Source organism: Nicrophorus vespilloides, unplaced genomic scaffold (genome assembly GCF_001412225.1).
Source record: "Nicrophorus vespilloides isolate i.1.1-1 unplaced genomic scaffold, Nicve_v1.0, whole genome shotgun sequence".
NCBI classification, from domain to species: domain Eukaryota; kingdom Metazoa; phylum Arthropoda; class Insecta; order Coleoptera; family Silphidae; genus Nicrophorus; species Nicrophorus vespilloides.
In genome coordinates, this window is record NW_017096618.1 from 4,167 (window position 1) to 24,697 (window position 20,531).

The 20,531-nt window shown below is 33.3% G+C and overlaps 4 protein-coding genes and 1 long non-coding RNA gene across 9 annotated transcripts; 3 read left to right on the forward strand and 2 right to left on the reverse strand.

The window, feature by feature from the left end:
* The first annotated feature begins 1,601 nt into the window (after positions 1 to 1,601).
* On the forward strand, positions 1,602 to 4,189 carry LOC108557618 (cyclin G). The gene is made up of 5 exons (XM_017914214.1): positions 1,602 to 1,740; positions 1,944 to 2,300; positions 3,185 to 3,466; positions 3,701 to 3,901; positions 3,966 to 4,189. The coding sequence occupies exons 2-5, from the start codon at positions 2,031 to 2,033 to the stop codon at positions 4,140 to 4,142; spliced, it is 930 nt and encodes a 309-aa protein (XP_017769703.1). The 5' UTR covers positions 1,602 to 1,740; positions 1,944 to 2,030; the 3' UTR covers positions 4,143 to 4,189.
* A 1,482-nt stretch (positions 4,190 to 5,671) lies between these two features.
* LOC108557604 (trimethyllysine dioxygenase, mitochondrial) lies at positions 5,672 to 7,741 on the reverse strand. Its single transcript, XM_017914191.1, has 5 exons — positions 7,662 to 7,741; positions 6,743 to 6,949; positions 6,471 to 6,691; positions 6,242 to 6,417; positions 5,672 to 6,171 (listed from the first exon to the last, which is right to left on the reverse strand). The coding sequence occupies exons 1-5, from the start codon at positions 7,708 to 7,710 to the stop codon at positions 5,673 to 5,675; spliced, it is 1,152 nt and encodes a 383-aa protein (XP_017769680.1). The 5' UTR covers positions 7,711 to 7,741; the 3' UTR covers position 5,672.
* Positions 7,742 to 7,849: 108 nt separating this feature from the next.
* Positions 7,850 to 12,597, reverse strand: LOC108557610 (VWFA and cache domain-containing protein 1). The gene is made up of 9 exons (XM_017914203.1): positions 12,310 to 12,597; positions 11,969 to 12,254; positions 11,665 to 11,910; positions 11,412 to 11,609; positions 10,955 to 11,164; positions 10,500 to 10,736; positions 10,292 to 10,441; positions 10,075 to 10,241; positions 7,850 to 10,019 (listed from the first exon to the last, which is right to left on the reverse strand). Exons 1-9 carry the CDS (start codon positions 12,523 to 12,525, stop codon positions 7,986 to 7,988), a joined length of 3,744 nt encoding a protein of 1,247 aa, XP_017769692.1. The 5' UTR covers positions 12,526 to 12,597; the 3' UTR covers positions 7,850 to 7,985.
* Positions 12,598 to 12,649: 52 nt separating this feature from the next.
* On the forward strand, positions 12,650 to 13,906 carry LOC108557612. The gene is made up of 3 exons (XR_001890868.1): positions 12,650 to 12,935; positions 12,995 to 13,090; positions 13,148 to 13,906. It is a non-coding gene; the product is annotated as an uncharacterized LOC108557612 (long non-coding RNA).
* An 861-nt stretch (positions 13,907 to 14,767) lies between these two features.
* Positions 14,768 to 19,377, forward strand: LOC108557613 (putative adenosylhomocysteinase 3). Of its 5 annotated transcripts, none has more exons than XM_017914204.1 (12): positions 14,768 to 15,302; positions 16,233 to 16,274; positions 16,661 to 16,748; positions 16,793 to 16,939; positions 17,012 to 17,184; positions 17,249 to 17,447; positions 17,504 to 17,654; positions 17,712 to 17,864; positions 17,929 to 18,094; positions 18,161 to 18,407; positions 18,615 to 18,735; positions 18,805 to 19,377. In XM_017914204.1, the coding sequence occupies exons 1-12, from the start codon at positions 15,207 to 15,209 to the stop codon at positions 18,809 to 18,811; spliced, it is 1,590 nt and encodes a 529-aa protein (XP_017769693.1). In that variant the 5' UTR covers positions 14,768 to 15,206; the 3' UTR covers positions 18,812 to 19,377. The 5 variants fall into 5 exon arrangements, with proteins under 5 accessions (XP_017769693.1, XP_017769694.1, XP_017769695.1 ...); XM_017914205.1 differs by having other exon boundaries at positions 14,769 to 15,302; positions 16,805 to 16,939; XM_017914207.1 differs by lacking the exon at positions 14,768 to 15,302 and adding an exon at positions 15,926 to 16,024.
* Positions 19,378 to 20,531: the final 1,154 nt, after the last annotated feature.

Genomic DNA, 20,531 nt, shown 5'->3' on the forward strand with positions numbered 1-20,531 from the left:
GATCTTGAACCACTTTTCTATTTTTACTGTTCGTGGAGGTTATCGTTAGATTTTTAATTTTTTTTTATGTATTACGAATACAGAAGATCCTTGCATACAATTTCATTAATCTTACCACACAATATTATTGCAAGAATGCACGACGTGAGCTATTTTGTTGTCGTGTTTGTATGATACAAAAAAATCTGAGAATGATAACATAAGAAATAAGACGTGCATTGGTTTTGTAAACAAAATGGAGAAGGTTACATTGTTACCTTGATTTCTTTGCTGATACAAATCGGATTGTCGATTTGCTGCTGTTCATGGCCAACATCGAAACATAAAGCATTCGTTAATACCATTTTCATGTCAGTCAATGCGAATATCTACTACAAAATAGTATTTATAAATTTTAATACAGTATTTGCAAACCGTGAGACTATAATATTGTAAATAAAAGTGCATGCATCGATTGTTTACACAGTTTTGTTTTTGTACATAATTTTGGCTACAAATGTACTATAGTTTTGATCCAAACATCTGCTCTTTGTTTTATACCAGATTCGAGGTATTTTGATCAAGGTGTGGTCAAACGAATTAGGAATTTTGAGTGAGCGATGGGGTGAGTGATCTTCTAGAGTGTGGGGTGTCTGCTAGCAGCACATGACTAACTATAGAACAATCCATAAAACAACAGACGCATTTCAATCAGTAACAGACATTAAAAAGAGACAAAGTGTTGGTTTCGATGGAACTGCATTCGAATTGGTTATTATGTACGTCAAAGGACATTAAAATTCAAGCAAAAAAATTAAAAAAATCTTATTAGATTTCCGTTAAACATAACTTTATTATCTACATTTTGTATATTAAGAATCATCCGTTACTATATAACGGAGCAACGATCAAAATAACAAATGATATTAATATTTAATTTTGACAAACAATAAATAAGATGTTGCAAAATATTTGTTTCATATTTCTGTAACGGACGATGGCAGTTAGTCGTATAATCTAATCTATTGATAAACTCAGTCGGTCGTTAGCAATTGGCGGGACTTTTTTAAACGTTCCGCGTAACTGGGTCATGTGTTCTTATAATTTACTCAACAAATGATCAAATGTTATACGCGGTGACGATATCCGTATTTCCAGTAACTGGCGATGACTAGCAATTTGAGAGGTGCGTTCATACACCGTAGCATAATAATATACTTTTCATTTAACAGCAAATTAAATTGGATCTATTAGAAAGAGGATTGAATTTGTTTGACAAAACTGGCAATAAATGTTTAAATAATAATAACAAGAACGATATATGAAATAATCAATCATCCTGCGGATATACTGAACGTCCTGAGCTTGTTGATTCTTGTTTACGAATTCTGAATTTGAGCTGTATGTACTACGTCATAAGACTACGTAAATGAAGAGAGTTCAATACAGAGGATTCTGACTCTTTAGTCCCCTTAGTTTACAGTCTGGTTTCGTATAGTATGTCAAAAGCTACCCCCACTTCAGGTTTTCTGATGTAATTCTCTGCACACGAATATAAGCCTTATGTACGAGTACATTAGTAAAATAGAATGTTCCCGTTTCGTTGCATAAGCTACTAGAACAATCTAGGACAGGGTTCCTCCTCAACGAAGTCAGTCCGTTGTTTGTAAATGGTACCGAGTGTCGTTTCAATTATCTTGAAAATAGCAAAAACTAAATCCTAAGGGTGATATACAGTTTGCTGAACATATAAGCATCCGGGTAAGGTTATTACTATTATTTTGATCCTATACTGTCCCAGTACGAAATCGGTTCCTAAAAGACGTTCTTTTGTTCGCAAGAAATATAAAGTTTTTTCTTTGTTTCTTTAAGTCGATATAAAAGTCGAAAAGTGAACTGATAGGACTGATTTGTTTTTCGTGAGCTATATTCTCACACTAATCTAAACTGGGTTGTATTTGTAGACACTGGGCCTGCTCTAACTTTTGCTGTGAATGCGAATAATGGAAAATTGATTACAATCAAAAAAAGGGTTAATTTCGCATTCCATCATGAACAACAGGAGCAAGGGAAGGGGCCGGCCTGGCCCGGATGCTATCAACATCAAGCATATCGTTTATGAACTGGAGAAGGCTTTAAATGTAGAAGAAAAGTATATGACAAATTTATTTGTCGCTGACCAAAATTCCGGAGAAGATGCCTTACTAGCTAGGGATGCTGCAGCTCGCAAGCTCAGGTTCCTTAAGACTTGGTTCGACTTGTCGAGCCAAGTATTTCTCACCGCCATCAATCTTTTAGACCGTTTTTTGACCAAAATGAAGGTAAGTCAACCGAAATTTATTGTTCTCACGTGATTGCGAATATTTCGCGGACAGTCCAAAGTATTTTCCAATTGAATTTGCACAAAACAAGTTGATACTTGCCCGTCTCTGTTCAAGGTCTTTAACCTTGTAGAAAAAAACGGTTAATTTCTTTTATTAAATACAAATAAATGTCAGCCTACAATCTACCAATAATAGTCGTTATCGTCGGTAAGTAATTACGAGTTTATATTCAGACGATTCTTTTGTGTTCTCATCGGTTCGAGTCAGGCGCATAAAATCAAGTAAGAATCCAGTTGGACTTGTTTGAACTTGTCAGGACTTGTTGGATAACGTCTACGAACCCGCCAATTGTAAACTATTCTTATCTCTATGTACGCACCATTTAGTGATATTCGATGTCTCTCTATTCCTCGAAATAGATACGTATAATGTTTTTCCTAATATTCGCTGGCCTTGGACGTTGTCATTTCAAGAAAAATCGCGTAAATAAAAGTTCAACTCGGTGATGAAACGAAATCGGACGCTCGGGAATCGTATATTTTTAAGTAGCTCACGCGATTTTTTCCAGATTATTTATGCCACAGCTTTATATTTCTTTATTACTTCACTAGATAGACATTGTACTTATTTTTTTTTATCATGATTAACGGATGACGTAACTAATAAATATTTTAATAAAATCCCACACAAATAAAGTTTACACAACGTTTATAAAAATGACTAATTTCGTGAAAGTATTATATTTTTTCGATTTTTAATTATTGTAAATGTCTAGGCCAATTGCACCAATTGATGGCAAAAATAGGGTCATAATTATCATTAATTGAACGATGATTGTGTTCTCTCAGTGCCATATATAACTTTTTTTGTATCTGTTTTAGGTTAAACCGTCGCATCTGGGCTGTGTTTCGATAAGTTGCTTGTATGTAGCCTCCGAGTTGCACAAGTGTCAAATAAACCCTTCACAATTAGTGTCCATATCGCAAACAAAATGCAGGGTATCAGATCTAGATCGGATGAGCGACATCATCAGAGAAAAATTGGGCTTAGAGAGAGGGGACGCACCAATCACTGCCTTCAATTATCTAAATCATTATTTAAAAGTATTAGAATGCGCCGCCAAGCAGCTTAAGGTCAAATCCCAGTTCAGCACAATACTGCAGGTAAATTTAAAATCATAAATCCTCATTTCATTGAAATCCAGGATTACAACACTTTATTTTCAAACCAAGTTTCACAACGTCTAATCGCGGATCAGTTGATTAATATTAAATAAATACTCATCCCATAACAACAATTTGATATTGCGTTTCTGCCAATAGATGATAATTTACTTGGCCTATTGATTGAAACACGATGTGGATGACAAATGACTAATTATTATTTTCATTTTACAGAGGAAAAATCTATTAACTCGTTTAGAAGTAGTTATGTTAGATTCAGAATGCGCGTGCATGAGGCCGAGTATTATTGCCCTCAGCATGATCCAATCTCGATTGGAGAAGTTCATGTTTGCTGAGGTACCGTGCAAGCAATACGTATCCGTCGAAATGTACAGATTCCTATCTGTGATCAACGAACTCCAAATCATAAGCACGGTAAGAAAAACGTCTTATAACTCGAATAATTGCAATATTTATTAAATTTTATTCTATTTTTTAGATGCTTCCACATGAATATGCCTTGCGTTACGGCAAATTGAAGAATGTTGTTCAGAATTACGACAATAACATCCGTACTGCCCCTCCATCTCGTCTGAAGTGGCGTCTATCTCTACGACTTAACACCTTGAGGCCATTGGTCAACTTCCGAACTAATCTCTTCTTAATTAGAGAATAAGTCTCAAAATAAAAGTAAAAAAAAAAGATACAAACCGTGATAAAAAATTTAAAAAATATATAATATTTAGTGATCATTGCATAAACAATATATATATATGTATATATATTTATATATATATATATTTATATAAATATATATACACAATATTTATATAAATATATTAACTTTAAAGCAAACAAAAAAATCTCACAAAAAAAAGTATTTTATTTTTGATGTTTATTAATTTATTATTCTATAATTACTTATAGTAACACTTAAATTATTATATTTTGTTGTATTTAGATATAAGAGAGAAAAAGAAATATGATTCAATGTTTAACATTAAGTACAAAATTTATAAATTATATATTGTATCAAAGAAAATGATGTATTGACGAATCGTTATGCACAGGCGTAAAAAATAATTTCTTGCTCTAAGCAAGATTTTATTTTTATCTTTATATAACGCAATGTTAAAAAAAAGTGATTTCCAATTGGCATTTTTATCTTGTTTTCTTTTTAAAATTATATTGTTTCTACTAGTCATGTACTGTTACCAATAATTGTTTATACCACAGTGAACTTTTTCTAACAGACAAATGGGTTTCCAAACTTTTTTTTTTGTACAATATTTAGTCGTTCCATATATATTATATATATTAATTTAAGAATAAAAAAGTGGCAACATTTATTTCTACCTAGCTGTAATATTCTCGATGTCTTAGCCAATCCGAATAAAATTAACATTCCAAGGTCCGTCCATGGATGCGGCGCAACCACAGCATCCATGGATGATCCATGGACATGCGCTCGATAAACATATTACATATTCAATCGGATTTACTGCAAATGAAATATCTTTATTTTAATAAAACTTTTATATATTAATAACAGATTGTTGAGACACAGATTTCATTTTTTGATATGATAATAACAACTTCCTTCAACAGTAAGATATGTGTGATTTACTACCTATATACAAACAATAACAAGTTTTGAAATATATGAGATGTACTTATATAGACAGCTACCATATCAGATTGTATTGGAGTAGGTCACGTATATCAAAAAGCCATAAACATATTTTGTTCGAAATAAAGATAACTCATTGATTCAATGAGATAAGATAGCAATGTTCTTTTCCTTTACTACTTTCGTTATATTGATATACCCTGACATATTCACATTCAAAGGCGTCGTTATGGTTATGACCGCTCTCTTTTTTCTCTCGGATGTTTTTTAAATATTACTCCATTTTATATTTATGCCCGGGTCATAAACTTTACTGAAATATAAGCAAAGCATGGCTATAATAAGTAAACAAATAATTCAAAAAGTTCATTTACATTTTTTAAATAAAACAAACTATGATCAAACTAAAGTACGTATTCTGATGAGTATATAATTGAATAATTTTTACATAACCTTAGGCTACGCTAAATGGTGAATTGAAATCAATAATATACGCTTTGTTCTATTTAGTATATTTGTTTCATTGTGCTATAGATTGAGATATGAGAACAAAGAAAAATGTATGACAATTTTTATTTAATAAATTTTACAACCCATGGCTTTTGCTTTACTGAGCCATGGTCCACGACCAATGTAACAACCAGTTAATCTTCTCAATCCTGTGAAAGACGTCCTGCCATGAAGCACTCTCCAGTTATCGATGAAAACTATAGTTCCTGGCTGTAATTTGAATATCCACTGATTCTCAGTGCTATTCAATTCCATACCTAACAATTTATATGACTTGTAGAACTGTTGAATATCTTCATAATTGATCGTCGTAAGATTAGCGCGATCGTATATGTTATACCTAATTTGGTATAGTTCTTTAGTGTATGGATGGACTTTCAACACAGGTTCAATAGAATTGTAATGAATATCCTTATCGATATACTCCGATTCTATTGGGTTGTTGCACAAAAAATCGTAGCATTCTTTATGCTGAAGCTCCAGATTTTTCGCAGCGTTGAATCCATCAACTAGGATGGTTTCACCTCCTTCGCCGTCATGAGATAATATATGGAATATTTGCAACCTAGAGCAATTATAATAAATATGTGTAATCAGATAATAACGTATATACATCATGCTGGACTTTAGCCTACCCGGATGCTTCTGTAAAGTATGTGTTATCAGTATGAACACCGAGAGGAATGCTCGTATAAGCAGTGTCATTGTATTTGTAATCGGTCGAAACCTCCCACATCTCGCCAAACATTGTTTTCTCTACGAATGCAACGCGTTTTGCAATCTCTTCCGTTGATTCCAACGTACTATTAGCCTTAAACAAGTCAATTAAAAAAAATATATCACAAAATATCCATACAAACGTACCCCAGTTACAAATCCAAACCCATATTTCAAAATGCTACTCAGCAATTTAGTGACTCCAATATTATCCTTTCTCAAAATCTCATTTGCTTCCACTTTAGAATCACTGAAATTTCCTACGCTGTTCTTATTCCAAAGTACCGTCTGCTTTTTGCTACTTTTGTCTCCGAATTCTAAACTTTGAAGCCATGGTAGCGAATACACCGTCTCGTGTCCATCTTGCCCTGCAAATTATATTCGTATTACTACTGCTTGCAATTTTCAATTGTAATTACATTTTATCTTTAAATTGTCTCCGGATTTCTGGCAGTCGGTCGGCTTTATGTCCAGTGCAATTTCGTTAATATCAGAAGCTATTTGGAAGGTCTTTCGATTATAACATTTCTCACACCTGCAATGATCCCTTAGCCATATGTAATTATATTTGAGAACTTTATTTTCAAAGTTTATCTCCAAGTGATTTCCATGAGTACTTAAAAATCCTAAAATAGAAATTTACATTAAATTTACTCTTTTTATAAAGAGACGTCTGCACATCATTTTGTACAATCATTAAGGCTATCTAAATAAATTTAATGGAATCATATTTTTATGTAAATAAAAGAGAGACTGTGTTTATTAAGAATAAAAACATGTATTGTATAATTATATACAAAGGACTACTGTCCGTGTCTTTTTTTCACCAATGTTTATAGTAAAATATATATATATATCAATAAATGTAATTTTCTGTAAACATGTAGACATTACATTTATTGAAATACTAAAATATATAATATTGTTTATTCTAAGTCATAAATAAGTAGACAAAAATATGAAATATAAAAAGCGCATCAAGTTTCTTTGTTATAAAAATTAGATTGAACGATTGGACATTTTAGTAATAAGAACAATAAAAAAGTCTGATAAATTATTACCAAAAAGAAAATGAAACATGTCTACTGAAAAACCTAGGGTTTTCCGTCTATATATTATTATTTTTTTTCGTGTAGATCAAAATCTTTCTGTCAAAAATTATAAAACTTGTATTTAAATATAGTTGCTAATGCAATTACTTATTTTAATTTTATCACTAAAATGCATATACCTATTATGCAATAAAAATTATTATTGATGTTACTTTGTAAAATAATTTAGTAACCAATTAATGAATATTTTAAGTTAGACATAGATATTTCAATAAAAAAAACTTACTTTCCAGATTTTTAGTAGTGGATAAGAGAGCTTTCCGTGCGTGAAACATGTTGGAGTGTCACAGTGGTTAACGATTTCAGTCTCGTTTAAGAATCATCCGATAACCGATAAGGAGAGTATTTATAAATAAATACACAAGATGTATTAACGTAATAAGTGTAATTATATTCATAAAATATGTTATACAAGATTATAAAATACAGTTTTTTGTTTGTTTATTTTCAGTCACACAATTAAGTAGGTATCACAAGGATACATAAATATTCAACAATAAGTATTAAATGTAAGTACATAAAAAATGTTGCCATGGATAAGTACGATCAATTAGTTAGTGAACTCCATATTTCTATGAACAGTTACTGGTGCAATGATGCAGTTTCTCGGCAACGAAGTTATTTGTAGATCAGTCGATAAATTTTTTTTGTTCTTGTCCAACAAACGTGTGGGGCGCTGCTTGGATGATACAGAAGTGTTTATGGAAGCGGCATCAGAAGTGCAATCGTCTTCCAATGAATCTATTTCTAAAGGAGCGAATGACAAATGCTCAGACTCATCATGAGGAGTCATCGTCGAATAGCCGTGATCAGAATCAGCGGCTGTTACTGGCCTACAATATCCCGTAGACACGCAGTATGGTGACAAAGGTTCTATCTTCTTATTGTCCTGGAGCAGCTTATCCTGATGATTATCCAGCTCGTGATAATCGTCGCTAATGTGTAGATCGCTCATACGAACATGATTCTCCTGCGTAGAGGTCAAGTAAAATCTTTCCACCGTGGGTGCCGTATAAGAGCGATAGCAGATGAAGGAAAATATTAATATTAAACAAACGGCCAAGCCTGTTCCAATAACTGGACCGATTGGCGAATAACCGGAACCCATTAGATCTTCGGAGTCTAGAACTCGCTCTGTAGAATCGCCATAAGGTGTAAGCGAACCCAAAATGCCGTTGAAACAAGTTTGTATGGATGTGCAAAAGGGGTTAGCTAGAATCGTTTCACCGTCCACATCAATCTGACACCACTCACATCCCAAGATTCCTAAGCATGCTTCATAGGTCGACAATTCTTCGCATGTAATTTTAATGCAAGGCTTCAGCTCATCTTCAATATTGAGGAATACTTCACGTGGTACTGAAAATGTCTGTTCCGGCACCGTAGGGCACAGTTGATTATCTGGTAGAGTTTTATTGGGATATGTGCACGTGTCCAGATTCAATGGGCATTCGCATGGACATTCGCATTCTTTTTGTTCCATTCTATTGCAGTTCAAGCACAATCTGCTTATCATATTACATGGACAGAAGGTGGCGACAACTCCATTGGTAGCATTTACAACACCTATAAAAACATTCGTTCCCTCGACAGCTGCCACCTGGTATTTGGCGCTATGCTCTCCATGAACTGCATTTACCAATACATGGTCTAAACTGGTGTTTAAAATATAATACCTCTGTATGGTCCCATCCGCGTAATTATTACACAGGACTTTTTTCACAAAATGGACATGATTTAAAATGTCATTAGCAACTAGAGATTCTTTATGTATTATATGTTGTTGTTCTATTGGTCCATGACCGTTAGGATCGATGAGATTAGGATGGTATATTAAATAACCATGATTGTTCATCATAAAACATTTCAGTTGTTTCTCTTTGCAGAACGGCATATTGTCTATTATTAATTTGTAAATATATCCAAAAGTTAGGTCCATTGCCACAATGGCATGCTCAGTGGCATACGCAATTGTTACTATATAACCTGCGCCTCCAGCATCTAAGTACGGGGGTGTCAGTATAGTTTTAAACCTGTTTTCTACAGCTTGCAGGAACCAAGTCCTCTTAGTCGGCTCAAATTCCGGCGAAATTATACCACCCGGAAACATTTCGAGAACTCCCGTCGGAGAAGTCACATACCTCCTAACTATATATTTCCTTTTCAGACCTTCCAAGTGTTGCGTCCTCAAATATTCTAAAAAATGAGCCAACGTAGCCACATCGTCTCTAATTTCTTCACGCAATCCAGGGTTCGATAAATATCTAGTATTGTCTTTCAGAAATGCCATCGACTTTTGAACAGTTAGCGGTGAGAAGCTGGACGATGTAGAGGAATAAATGTAAGTGGTAGGAGATTGAAAGCATGAAGCGCTTAAATACAATGTACCAGCGTCCATAGTCGCTAATTGATTGAAATGTCTACACAATGTAGACGTTGGAATGATATCCAAACGATGATGTACTAGTTGGTTAGTAGTGGGAAACCAGTTGACTTTGTAAGGGCGTTTCGGTGGCATAACATTCTCTTTAACCACGATACAAATTACATATATATTGGACACCCTCCTCCAATGATAAAGAAGCTTAAAGTAGATTTGCAATTAGTGAAATGAGGGTAGTATTCGGGAGTAGACATACCGTATCGTTTTTGTCTGAAATTTGAAACTGGCCTCTCGTCTGATTCAGCAACATAGGTCGCACTTCATTGAAATTATCGGCTTTTTCCAAATATGATATATCCACATAATTTGGCTGACCTTGTACTGACATTGGTCGTGCATAGGAAGGATGCATTATTGCAATACCTAAAACATAAAAAGATTAATATGTGCTTCATAGTAACGTATTTCATTACCTGCGATGTTGATTAAAAATGCATAAGTATAATCATTATAATTACTGTAATAAGTAATATCTTCCACGAGATTTGCCAACAGCAAGTCCATTCCTAAAACCCCGAACTCTCCAGACGCACCACATGGAACCGTAGCACTTAGTATCAGTTCTAAAGAGGATTATAACAAAATTACAATATAGTATAAATGTGTAGAAGAGAAAATTACCTTTTGAAAAAGAATCCCATATTGGAAGAGAAATCTGAAAATCCAAATCATACATTGTTGTCTCATCTTCAAGTGTGTTGAAAAACCTGGCGACTGCCAAACCTACGCCTTGCGTAGAGTTAACCATGAGCATAATACCCCGATTTACATTATAATCGTTATCAATTTTGTACTTAGAATAGTTCTGCTCGGCAACATCGCGCAAAAAATGCGTTTCGTACATGATCGGCTTCGATTCTTAAAATTCTTCAATTACTAAATTGTATTACAAAGTATGTTCAATACCATGATACTTTAAATATAAGCTATATATCAATGATTGTGTACAAAGAAAGAACACATATTTTTTAAAACAAAGTCATACTACTAGAAAAATTTAGATGACGCAACTGGGGTACCTAGATCAATCATAGCTTCTAAATTATTGTATCATGATATGGACTTCGAATACAAACCATCAATTACCGCACAGGTATTTATGATTATCGGGTTTTTAATACCCTCAAGATTTTTAGAAATAGTCTCTAAAACTGTTTTCGATTCGGTTAAAGATGATAGTAATCCTCTGCTTACATATAGAATCATTATAGATTCATTACTTGGTATTTTACTGTACTTTATTATCTGTAATGCTTCTTTGAGACCCAAACTATGATTGGTGGCACCTAAAACAGTTATTTTTTTTAATGCTGATCATATGAAAATCTTATTTTTTTTTTTAAACACAAAGATTAGTGATTAATGTTTAAACTCAAATAATACATATTGAGTTGGTGCATAATTATCAGACAATTTTTAGTTGTTTTTTATTAATAAAAATTGCTGTTGCAATGAGTAAATATTAATGTATCATTATATTAATGTTACAATGAATATCAAAGCAAATCATATTTAATATAAATTAAATCTTACCTGTTCCTTTTGTAAGGGAATTAATAAATCTATAAAGATACTGTTTATTATTTTTGCTGGCTGATGAAATATAATAAGTTTCTCCCTTATAATGATGTACTGAACAATTATCTAATAAGTATGGCAATTTGTAGACATCAGATAGAGCCAATAGTCCAATATTGTCATTATCATTCAATACTGAAATCACTTGCTTTGCTAAAAATATAATAATGTGAAAGATATTTATATGTATATTAAATAAAGCTATTACCAATGCTATTGACAATTTTAAACTGCTGTTTACTAAGAGACCCTCCATGATCCAATAGTAACAAAATGTTTTTATGTTTATGTTTAATACGAGACATATATGTAGACCATAATAATGAATGGTTATGATAATTACAATTACTTATATCTGCATTATGATGATTTAGAACATCCATATTTGATAAGAAATACTTCTGCTTTATGGCATCTTTTAATTTCTTATTCTGAACTTTCTGCTTCTTCAAAACTAAAATAAATAGATAAAATATGTAAAAGTTTAAATTATTATTTGATATAAACATTACCTTGTTTAATATTAAATGGTTGTTCTATATAAATATTTGTTGGATTTATGATTGTATTTGAAATTTCAAACTCATCTAAAATGTAATCTCTTTCATTGCATGGGATTATAGAGGAAGTGAATGAAGAAATATTTGTAATTGTGTAATAATACTCAATGAATTTACGAGTTTCATTCAATATTGAATGTGTTTCATTGATTCTACTTTCAATTTGGTTGCTTATCCTGGCTAACCTCTTTTCAACATCTTGCAGAGAGCTTGTATATTTAAACTTCTTATACATTTGCTAAAATTGAAATCAATTAGTTTTAAATTGTTGTTTATATATCATATAAGGTTACCTGCATAAAAGCAATTCCCATTTCTTCATTGCTTGTTTTTTGGATATCCTCAGACAATTGCACAGAAATATTTTGTAAATAGTAACCCTGTATGCTTTCTACAATTTGTACTTTACTTTTGGATGTAACATTTATATGAAACTTTCCAAAACTCATAGAAAATGCACAAATGAAAAGAAAAATTGTAAGTTTCTGGTCAGTTACACAGTGCATCATAATTGATACTATTATTATTCCATTATTAATGCTACATTTGTTATAAATGCACTAAATTTGTATTATTGTTTCAAAACGCTTACTTCCTTTATATATATATATTATAAAATGTAAAACACAACAATTGACTATAATACACAAAATTATAAGTAAATAAACATGGCACCCCGAATTACAAGCAATTTCAATCGATATATTGGCACCACTGATTTTTGTTTTAGATTTTATGACGAAACATTTGGCTACACTGAATGTATATATAATACCGACACAAGATATAGATCAAATACTGAGACGTAGCCATAATGGTTTCAGTCCATCAGAATGCGCTTGCGCTTATTTACTTTTGGGAACGGTAATGGCGATGACTATTTTTGACGCCATTGTTTCAAAAACTTTTGTGATCTGTGGTAATAAATGCATAACCTATATTTATTATGATTTATTATTGATTTTGGTTTTATTTTAGAAAGACATCTCAATAATTTATAGACGTATTTATTTCCTTATCCACTCTAGTGCCCTAGGTCCGAGAAAATGTTAGGTTAGGTGAAGTTGCCCTAAGGTTTTATATTTAAAAATACATACAAACAACTTTGTAATATGGTATTTTCATATCCAGTAGTCTAGGTCAGGTTGTCCTAGGTCCAAGAAAATGTTAGGTGAAGTTGCCCTAAAGTTTTATTTTTAATAATACATAGAAACAAATTTGATAATGTGGGTATTTTCATATCCACTGGTCCAGGTCAAGTGGCGGTGTTTGTTTTTTAATACTTAAAAACAATTTGGTGATATGGGTATTTTCACATCCACTCAAAACTACTATTTTGGGCTAAAGAAAGGAACGTGTGCAGCTTCACAATGAAAACCGCATTTAAAATGAACAAGAAACACTCAACAACACATATCAGAAAGGTACAGTTAGGTAAAATCGGCTACATCTCGCGGTGCTAGCCTTGATCGTCAGATGGCGGCCGTTTGTTCAATTAGAAAACAAATAGTAGTCATTAGTGTTTTGCGTCAACAGACTCGCTAAGTTACGCAGTTAATCACTCATTTCATTCAATCAAAATAAGTAATGGAATAACTACAATACAAATTTATGCTTACGTAAGCAAACATGGTGAATTGAACAAATTTATAATCAGCGTTAGTACTTACATACAGGGGGACCAAGTCATATGAGAAATTTGTTGTAAACCCACTGCGGTGGCGTTCCTTAGTACATTGGAAAGCACATAGCGCGGCGCAAATATAATAGCGCCAAATTATTTGAAATTTCAAAAAATAAACAACTTTCGCATACATTTTGCCTATATTTACTTTATCCTTTCAAATAGTTTTTATTGCTTTAACGTTTTCGCACTATTTGAATTTGGAACCACGAATGCTTGACTACTTTTAACCGAGTTTGTTTTGATCCAAATAAGTTTAATTATTATTATTAAACATTTTAGTCTTTCTTAAGACTTGTATTACTAGTGATTAGTCTATTAATTAGTGAGTATTGTTAAATTAGTAGAATGGCGATAAAATCCTTGTTAGATTTTCTTTTAGCTCTTCATTCTTAAAGTTGTGTTGTAAAGGCCATTGGATATATTTAATTAATTTATTTTAGCTTTCCAGTTTGATTGAAGAAACATTTGTGAGGACTATAAGGTGGGATAAATTTAACTAATTTTTTTTAGGCTATTTAGAATTTCATTTAGGATTTAAATAAACTGAACTACAATACAAGTAAACTCCAGTAAGTGTATATTTAAAATGTATTGCACAAATATAACTATTCAGAAATGATATCCAAAAATATATATGGTACCGAACTTGTAATAATATAAATGAACATTTAGTTGGCTAAATTTACAGAAAAGCCTGTAATTATTTATGTAATTGTATAATTTGCAATAAATAGTAATATTAGATAATATAAAAGTAAATTATATATGTAAAATATCACCTTTAAATGTGGAGAATGTGGATATCAAAGCCATACGAAACGAAGCTCACACTATAAACAGTGAATATTAAGGTTATGTTTGGTTATATTGCTTTCGTTTGAATTAAGGTTCCATGGAGACCACTGAAGGTGGCGCCATTCGATTTTCAAATTTGCGAGGGCACGCCACCACACAGCGTCTTTGGTCCCCTGCTTACATATACCTAATTAAAGGTATATGTAGGTGAAATCCTACATAAGACTAGTAGCAATTAATAAGAAATGAATTAAAGTGTAGAATAACAGGAGTAGATGACCCTTAGCCGTCATGATGATAATTCAGGAAAACAATGGGGAAAAGGCAACAGGAAAGAAGTATAGAAATTTTGGATATGATGTAATTGGTGACCGTAGTGATATATAAAACAGACGCGTGCGCATTAAATGTGCTTGAAAGTATATGAATCTCACTCCTCTCAGTTACGGTATTGGTGACCCTAAATATGCGCTCTGGTGTACCTTGTATATTTGTATCATGCTAGGTACTAAATATTGCGGACAGTTGCGGCACTTCTTCTAACCAACGTCCACGTTTGGTCCCATCCATCCCCATCGCTGTACAATCGTTTTGACGGTTGGTGCGGTGCAGTGTGTCACGAGTTCGTAGTAGCTAACAGCTACAGAAGGTTCCGTCGATTGCGTTTGGTTGAGTTGTCATTTGTGTTCGGTGTGCGAAAGTTTTAATATGTCAGAGAATATCGAGATCCAGACACTCGGTATGAAAGCGAATTTTACTGTCGTCTCGGACAGTCCTATCACCGATCCTGCATCTGCAACGAAGGTACAACAAAACAAAACAAAACATTCTCAGTAATTTGCCAGATGCACCAATTATTTCCAAATTCTATTTAAGGCGGGCGACATTCTTCCATACTTTCTTGACCCACTTCACATAATCATTGCCTCTCTTTCGTTTATCATCTCTCACTCTCCCAAACATACATTCACATCAAAGCGCACTATGGAAATACCTCAATACTAACTGCAGTGGTACAGCTCTCTTTGGTTTTGTTTATTTTCGTTTATACTGTTTCTGTCACTTGCTTGACACACACAAACATACATACGTTACTGTTGTTTTTTTATCGTAACACAATAAATCAATAATGTATCCAAAGGCTTTGCAACGTGCCAATAAATTCGAAATTAATTATTCATATTAATTAGACTCCCCCCATTGTGCAAGACTACAATTATAATTAGCTGAGATAAGTGACAAGCACAATCTCCAGCCAACACCCCCTCCTCTCGTTCGAGCGCTTTTGTGTGTGTGTGTGAATATATCTGTTTATCTGCTGTGATCAGTCAGTGTAGATGCATGTGTTTATGAGTGTATGTGTGTACAAATAATCTGGATGTTTAGAGCTTTGCAAATAAAATTATCACCTTAATTAAAATAATTGAGAGCTGAATCCAAGGCTGCTTTTAATTCAGACAATTCCAGTAATAACTTCTACTTGGAAAAGAAACCATCATTACACAATTCACTAAATAATGGAACAGGTAATTTATATGAAAGCTGCCAAGTATTGGATTGCACTTAAACTGAACATAACTATGCAATTGGAGAGAAAACAAGATGCTAATCCAATTGACCAAATAACAGTGTTGTCATTTTATTGAAATTGAGCAAAGAAAAAGTATTAGATTAATTACCATCACTTAGATGGTTTTTTTTAGAAGCTGTGTAATAATCCATTGATTTATTTAGGGTTTGGAAGGGAGAAAAAGCTTCATTGGCCAAAGATCATTGGTAAGATACATGTTGCTAATGTATGCTTTACCAGACCTGGCCTAAATGAGTTAGGATTTAAGACAGCAATCAAGTTTAAACTATATTGTTTAAACACATATCAACTCTACATCCCATGCATGAAACTAATTTAATATCTATACATGTCATCAGTTTGTTTTATTTCATTAATTATGGTTTAATTGGTTTCACTAATTAAAGAGATTGTGTTGTGATTTGTTCTTATCTTTCAATAATAACAATAAAACACATCATACTTTTATAGATACCCAAGTTAAAGATTTTTATATATTTTTTTTTTGTTATTTCGAGGAATTATGAATTTTTGATAACGCTGGTGTCGTTCTGTTTTCTGACGAATCCATGTTATATAAAAATGTTTTCAGGAGAATAAAACCTCTGGTGCTCTGAAAAAGTCCAGCCGCTATAGAAGCAGATCTCTTTCGGCCTCATCCACCGACTCGTACAGTTCAAGTAACTATCATAAATTGAGGCGCATCGAATAACACTAATTACAGACTCCTGTACAGGAAGCAGCTCCGAGGATGACGACATCTCGCCCAGAGAGAAGATACAGAAGAACTCGGGGGGAAGCAACGACTTCTGTGTACGCAATATTAACCAGCATGCGTTTGGACGACGAGAGATCGAGATCGCCGAGCAAGGTATAGAGATAGGAGCTTCTATACACATGTGTTTCTGTTAGACGTTTGTTATATTTTCTGTATCTTTCACAGAGATGCCCGGAATTATGGCACTGCGGAAAAGGGCCGGCGACGATAAACCCCTTAAGAACGCAAAGGTAATTGGATGCACCCATATCAATGCACAAACGGCTGTCTTAATCGAAACCCTGTCCGCTCTTGGGGCTAGCGTGCGTTGGGCCGCTTGCAATATTTATTCAACTCAGGTAATCAACGCTTTTACGTCACTCCGATGTTTTGTAATGTTAATAAACATATTCTTTTTCTTAGAACGAGGTCGCCGCAGCATTGGCCGAGGCTGGCTTCTCGGTGTTCGCATGGCGCGCTGAGACCGAGGAAGATTTCTGGTGGTGCATCGATAAGTGCATCAACGCCGAGAATTGGCAGCCCAATATAATTCTGGATGATGGAGGAGACGCCACCCATTTGATGCTAAAAAAGTACCCTGCCATGTTCAAGTTGATCAAAGGTTCGTTCTATATTATATTTGGTTATGATAGATTTACGATAGATTTCATGTTTCAGGTATTGTCGAAGAGAGCGTTACAGGTGTGCATCGTCTGTACCAGTTATCCAAGTCTGGTAAGCTCACGGTTCCTGCGATGAATGTCAATGATTCAGTTACTAAAACCAAGTTCGATAACTTATATAGTTGCAGAGAATCCATCATAGACAGGTGCGTGTTTCTGCGTACGATAGTCTAAGAAACAACATTGATTAATTGTTATTTCAGCTTGAAAAGGTCCACCGATGTGATGTTCGGCGGCAAACAGGTCATTGTTTGCGGCTACGGAGAAGTCGGCAAAGGTTGTGCCCAGGGATTAAGAGGCGTGGGCTGTATTGTTTATGTCACGGAAATTGATCCAATTTGCGCTCTACAAGCTAGGTGAGTTAATCGTCAAAATATGTATCTTCTTAAAATAAAATCCACTTAAATGTTTTGTTGTCAGCATGGACGGATACCGTGTCGTTCGGTTGAACGAGGTTATAAGGAACGTTGACATCGTAATTACAGCCACCGGTAATAAAAATGTTGTTACCAGGGAGCATATGGATAAAATGAAGAGTGGATGTATCGTCTGCAACATGGGACACTCGAACACCGAAATTGATGTTGTATGTAGATGTTTAAGATGGCTTTGATCATTGTAAATTGATTCCACAATTATTGTACCTTTTTAGAATAGTTTAAGAACCACCGATTTGACTTGGGAAAAGATTCGTTCGCAAGTTGATCACGTCATTTGGCCTGATGGTAAAAGAATCATTTTATTGGCTGAAGGTAGACTGGTCAATCTAAGCTGCTCCAGTTTATCGTCATTCGTTGTATCCATAACCTCGGCTACACAAGCTCTTGCATTGATAGAACTTTTCAATGCACCACCTAACAGATACAAGTCCGATGTTTATTTATTACCAAAGAAAATGGGTACGTACTTAATGTTTTTCTTTTATTGTCCATCAAATTTATTTTGCATCTTATTTGGATTTCACAATTTGATGAATCATTAATAAACAAGTATAAACATTAGACATAGCAACTCTCACAAATTTTGCAGATACTTACATAATTTAAATCAAAACAAACTGTTATACTTTCGATATATACGTATATTACCAATGATTTTTTTCACAGATGAATATGTGGCAACGTTGCATTTGCCTACATTCGATGCACATCTCACGGAATTAACAGACGATCAAGCAAAATACATGGGTCTTAACAAGGCTGGACCATTTAAACCCAATTATTATCGGTAATAGAAGATGTTCTTGGAGGCACATTTTATTAACTTTTTAAACTTGTTTTTTTCTTATGTTTTTAGATACTAGCAAAGACGGGCATTAGTACTTAGAAAAGCGTCGGTGGGGGGCTTAAGAAGGAAGTAAATTCACACATAATATATAGATATATTTCTCGACATGCTGCGACACAAACAGTTATTTTTTTTTGATAAATATATTACTGTTTCCACGTTCCGACTATAAGAATACAAATTTGCTTATATATTTTCTGAAGAAAAAAAGATGAAGAATCAAATAAACAATTGTGAACTATATATATGGTTCACTTAAAAAAAAATACTAAAGTTCGGCTTTCGTTAGCGAAGTTTTGCCACATAAAAGTAGCTTCGTTCAATAATTGTACATAAATTAATTTTGTACCTGTCACTGTTTTTTTCTTTTGGTATCAAATTCAAGAAAGAAATTTCCTCCTTTCAATTTATATGGGTATATATAAAAAAAAGGAGAGGAAGAAAGACGCTATGTAACTTATATCTGTATTAATAATATATGTAGACTCCGATTTTACTCAACGCAACGTCCCGAAATATGTGCAATGTTAATTATTGACTTTATACAATTTAATAAATAACCAGCAAAAAAAGTTGTGATAATTGATAGTTTACCTGAAACGTTGGATGCCTAAAAATTGGTAACATAATACACTGTGGAACCTCGGTTAACGAACAAAATAACTCTCTTAACGAGCGACGTTTCAAGCGACATATTATGTGTATTTTTGAATATGTTTCACTATACGAGTAAAACTCCGGAAAAGGACAAACGTGTGAATGTTTAATGAAATCGCCAATTACAATCGTAAACGGTTTTCGAGACAAAAGAGTTTATGAAGCAAATTATGTTACAGGCAGAGAGTAGAACCGAAATTAATTTCGTTCCGGTTACTTTCCGTTTCGGTTAAAATTTTAAATCGAGTCGTATATTTGATACCGGTATAAATTTTAGTTCCCAATGATACCGAATTCAGACGAAAATTCTTCTTCCCTCTATCCACCGTCATATTTCTTATACCAACTGTATTGTGATTAAAATTAAATGTCTAGAAGTATATTTTTACATGGAAGAAAGCGATTAATGAATTAATTTAATGAAAAAAAAATGAACCGAAATTAACCGTTATTAATATTTCAATTGAGCAATTTTACGTTACGATTACAGTTACGGTTCTGTTAAAAATTCTGGTTGGTTTCGGTTCGACTCTCGTTACAGGCAAACAAAATATTGCAACCACTAATAATTTATTGTTTATCTACATCAATGATTCTAGGGGTTGTTTGCAACTTAATTATTTTTCTACACATATCCATTCTATGGGGGGTTGTAAAAACTGTTTATGTCCAAAAGGGGGTCGCAAAAAAAATATGTCCAAAAAGGGGAATCATTGATCTACATAATTAAATGTTAATCATATACATGAACGCTGAAATTCCCATTATAAGTGATTGCTACTACTGGTCCTTGACATGTAGTCCCTAACTAAGTGAACTGGCGCTTAGTTTCGACCTCTTTCTCCTATTTCTAAATTGTTTTGCCTACAATTATATTAGATAGTATAATTTGCAAATAAATTCTTAACTATTTTTGAAAACCTCACTTTTATTTTGTTTTCTCTTTGACTGATGAAGCCAGACACAGCTGATGTATACACAAATATATACAAAGAAACATATTATGAAATATACCAGAAGGATTGTATGTTTTTTTGGAAGAGAAGATAAGTAGTTGATTATCTGTGTCGATACGATAA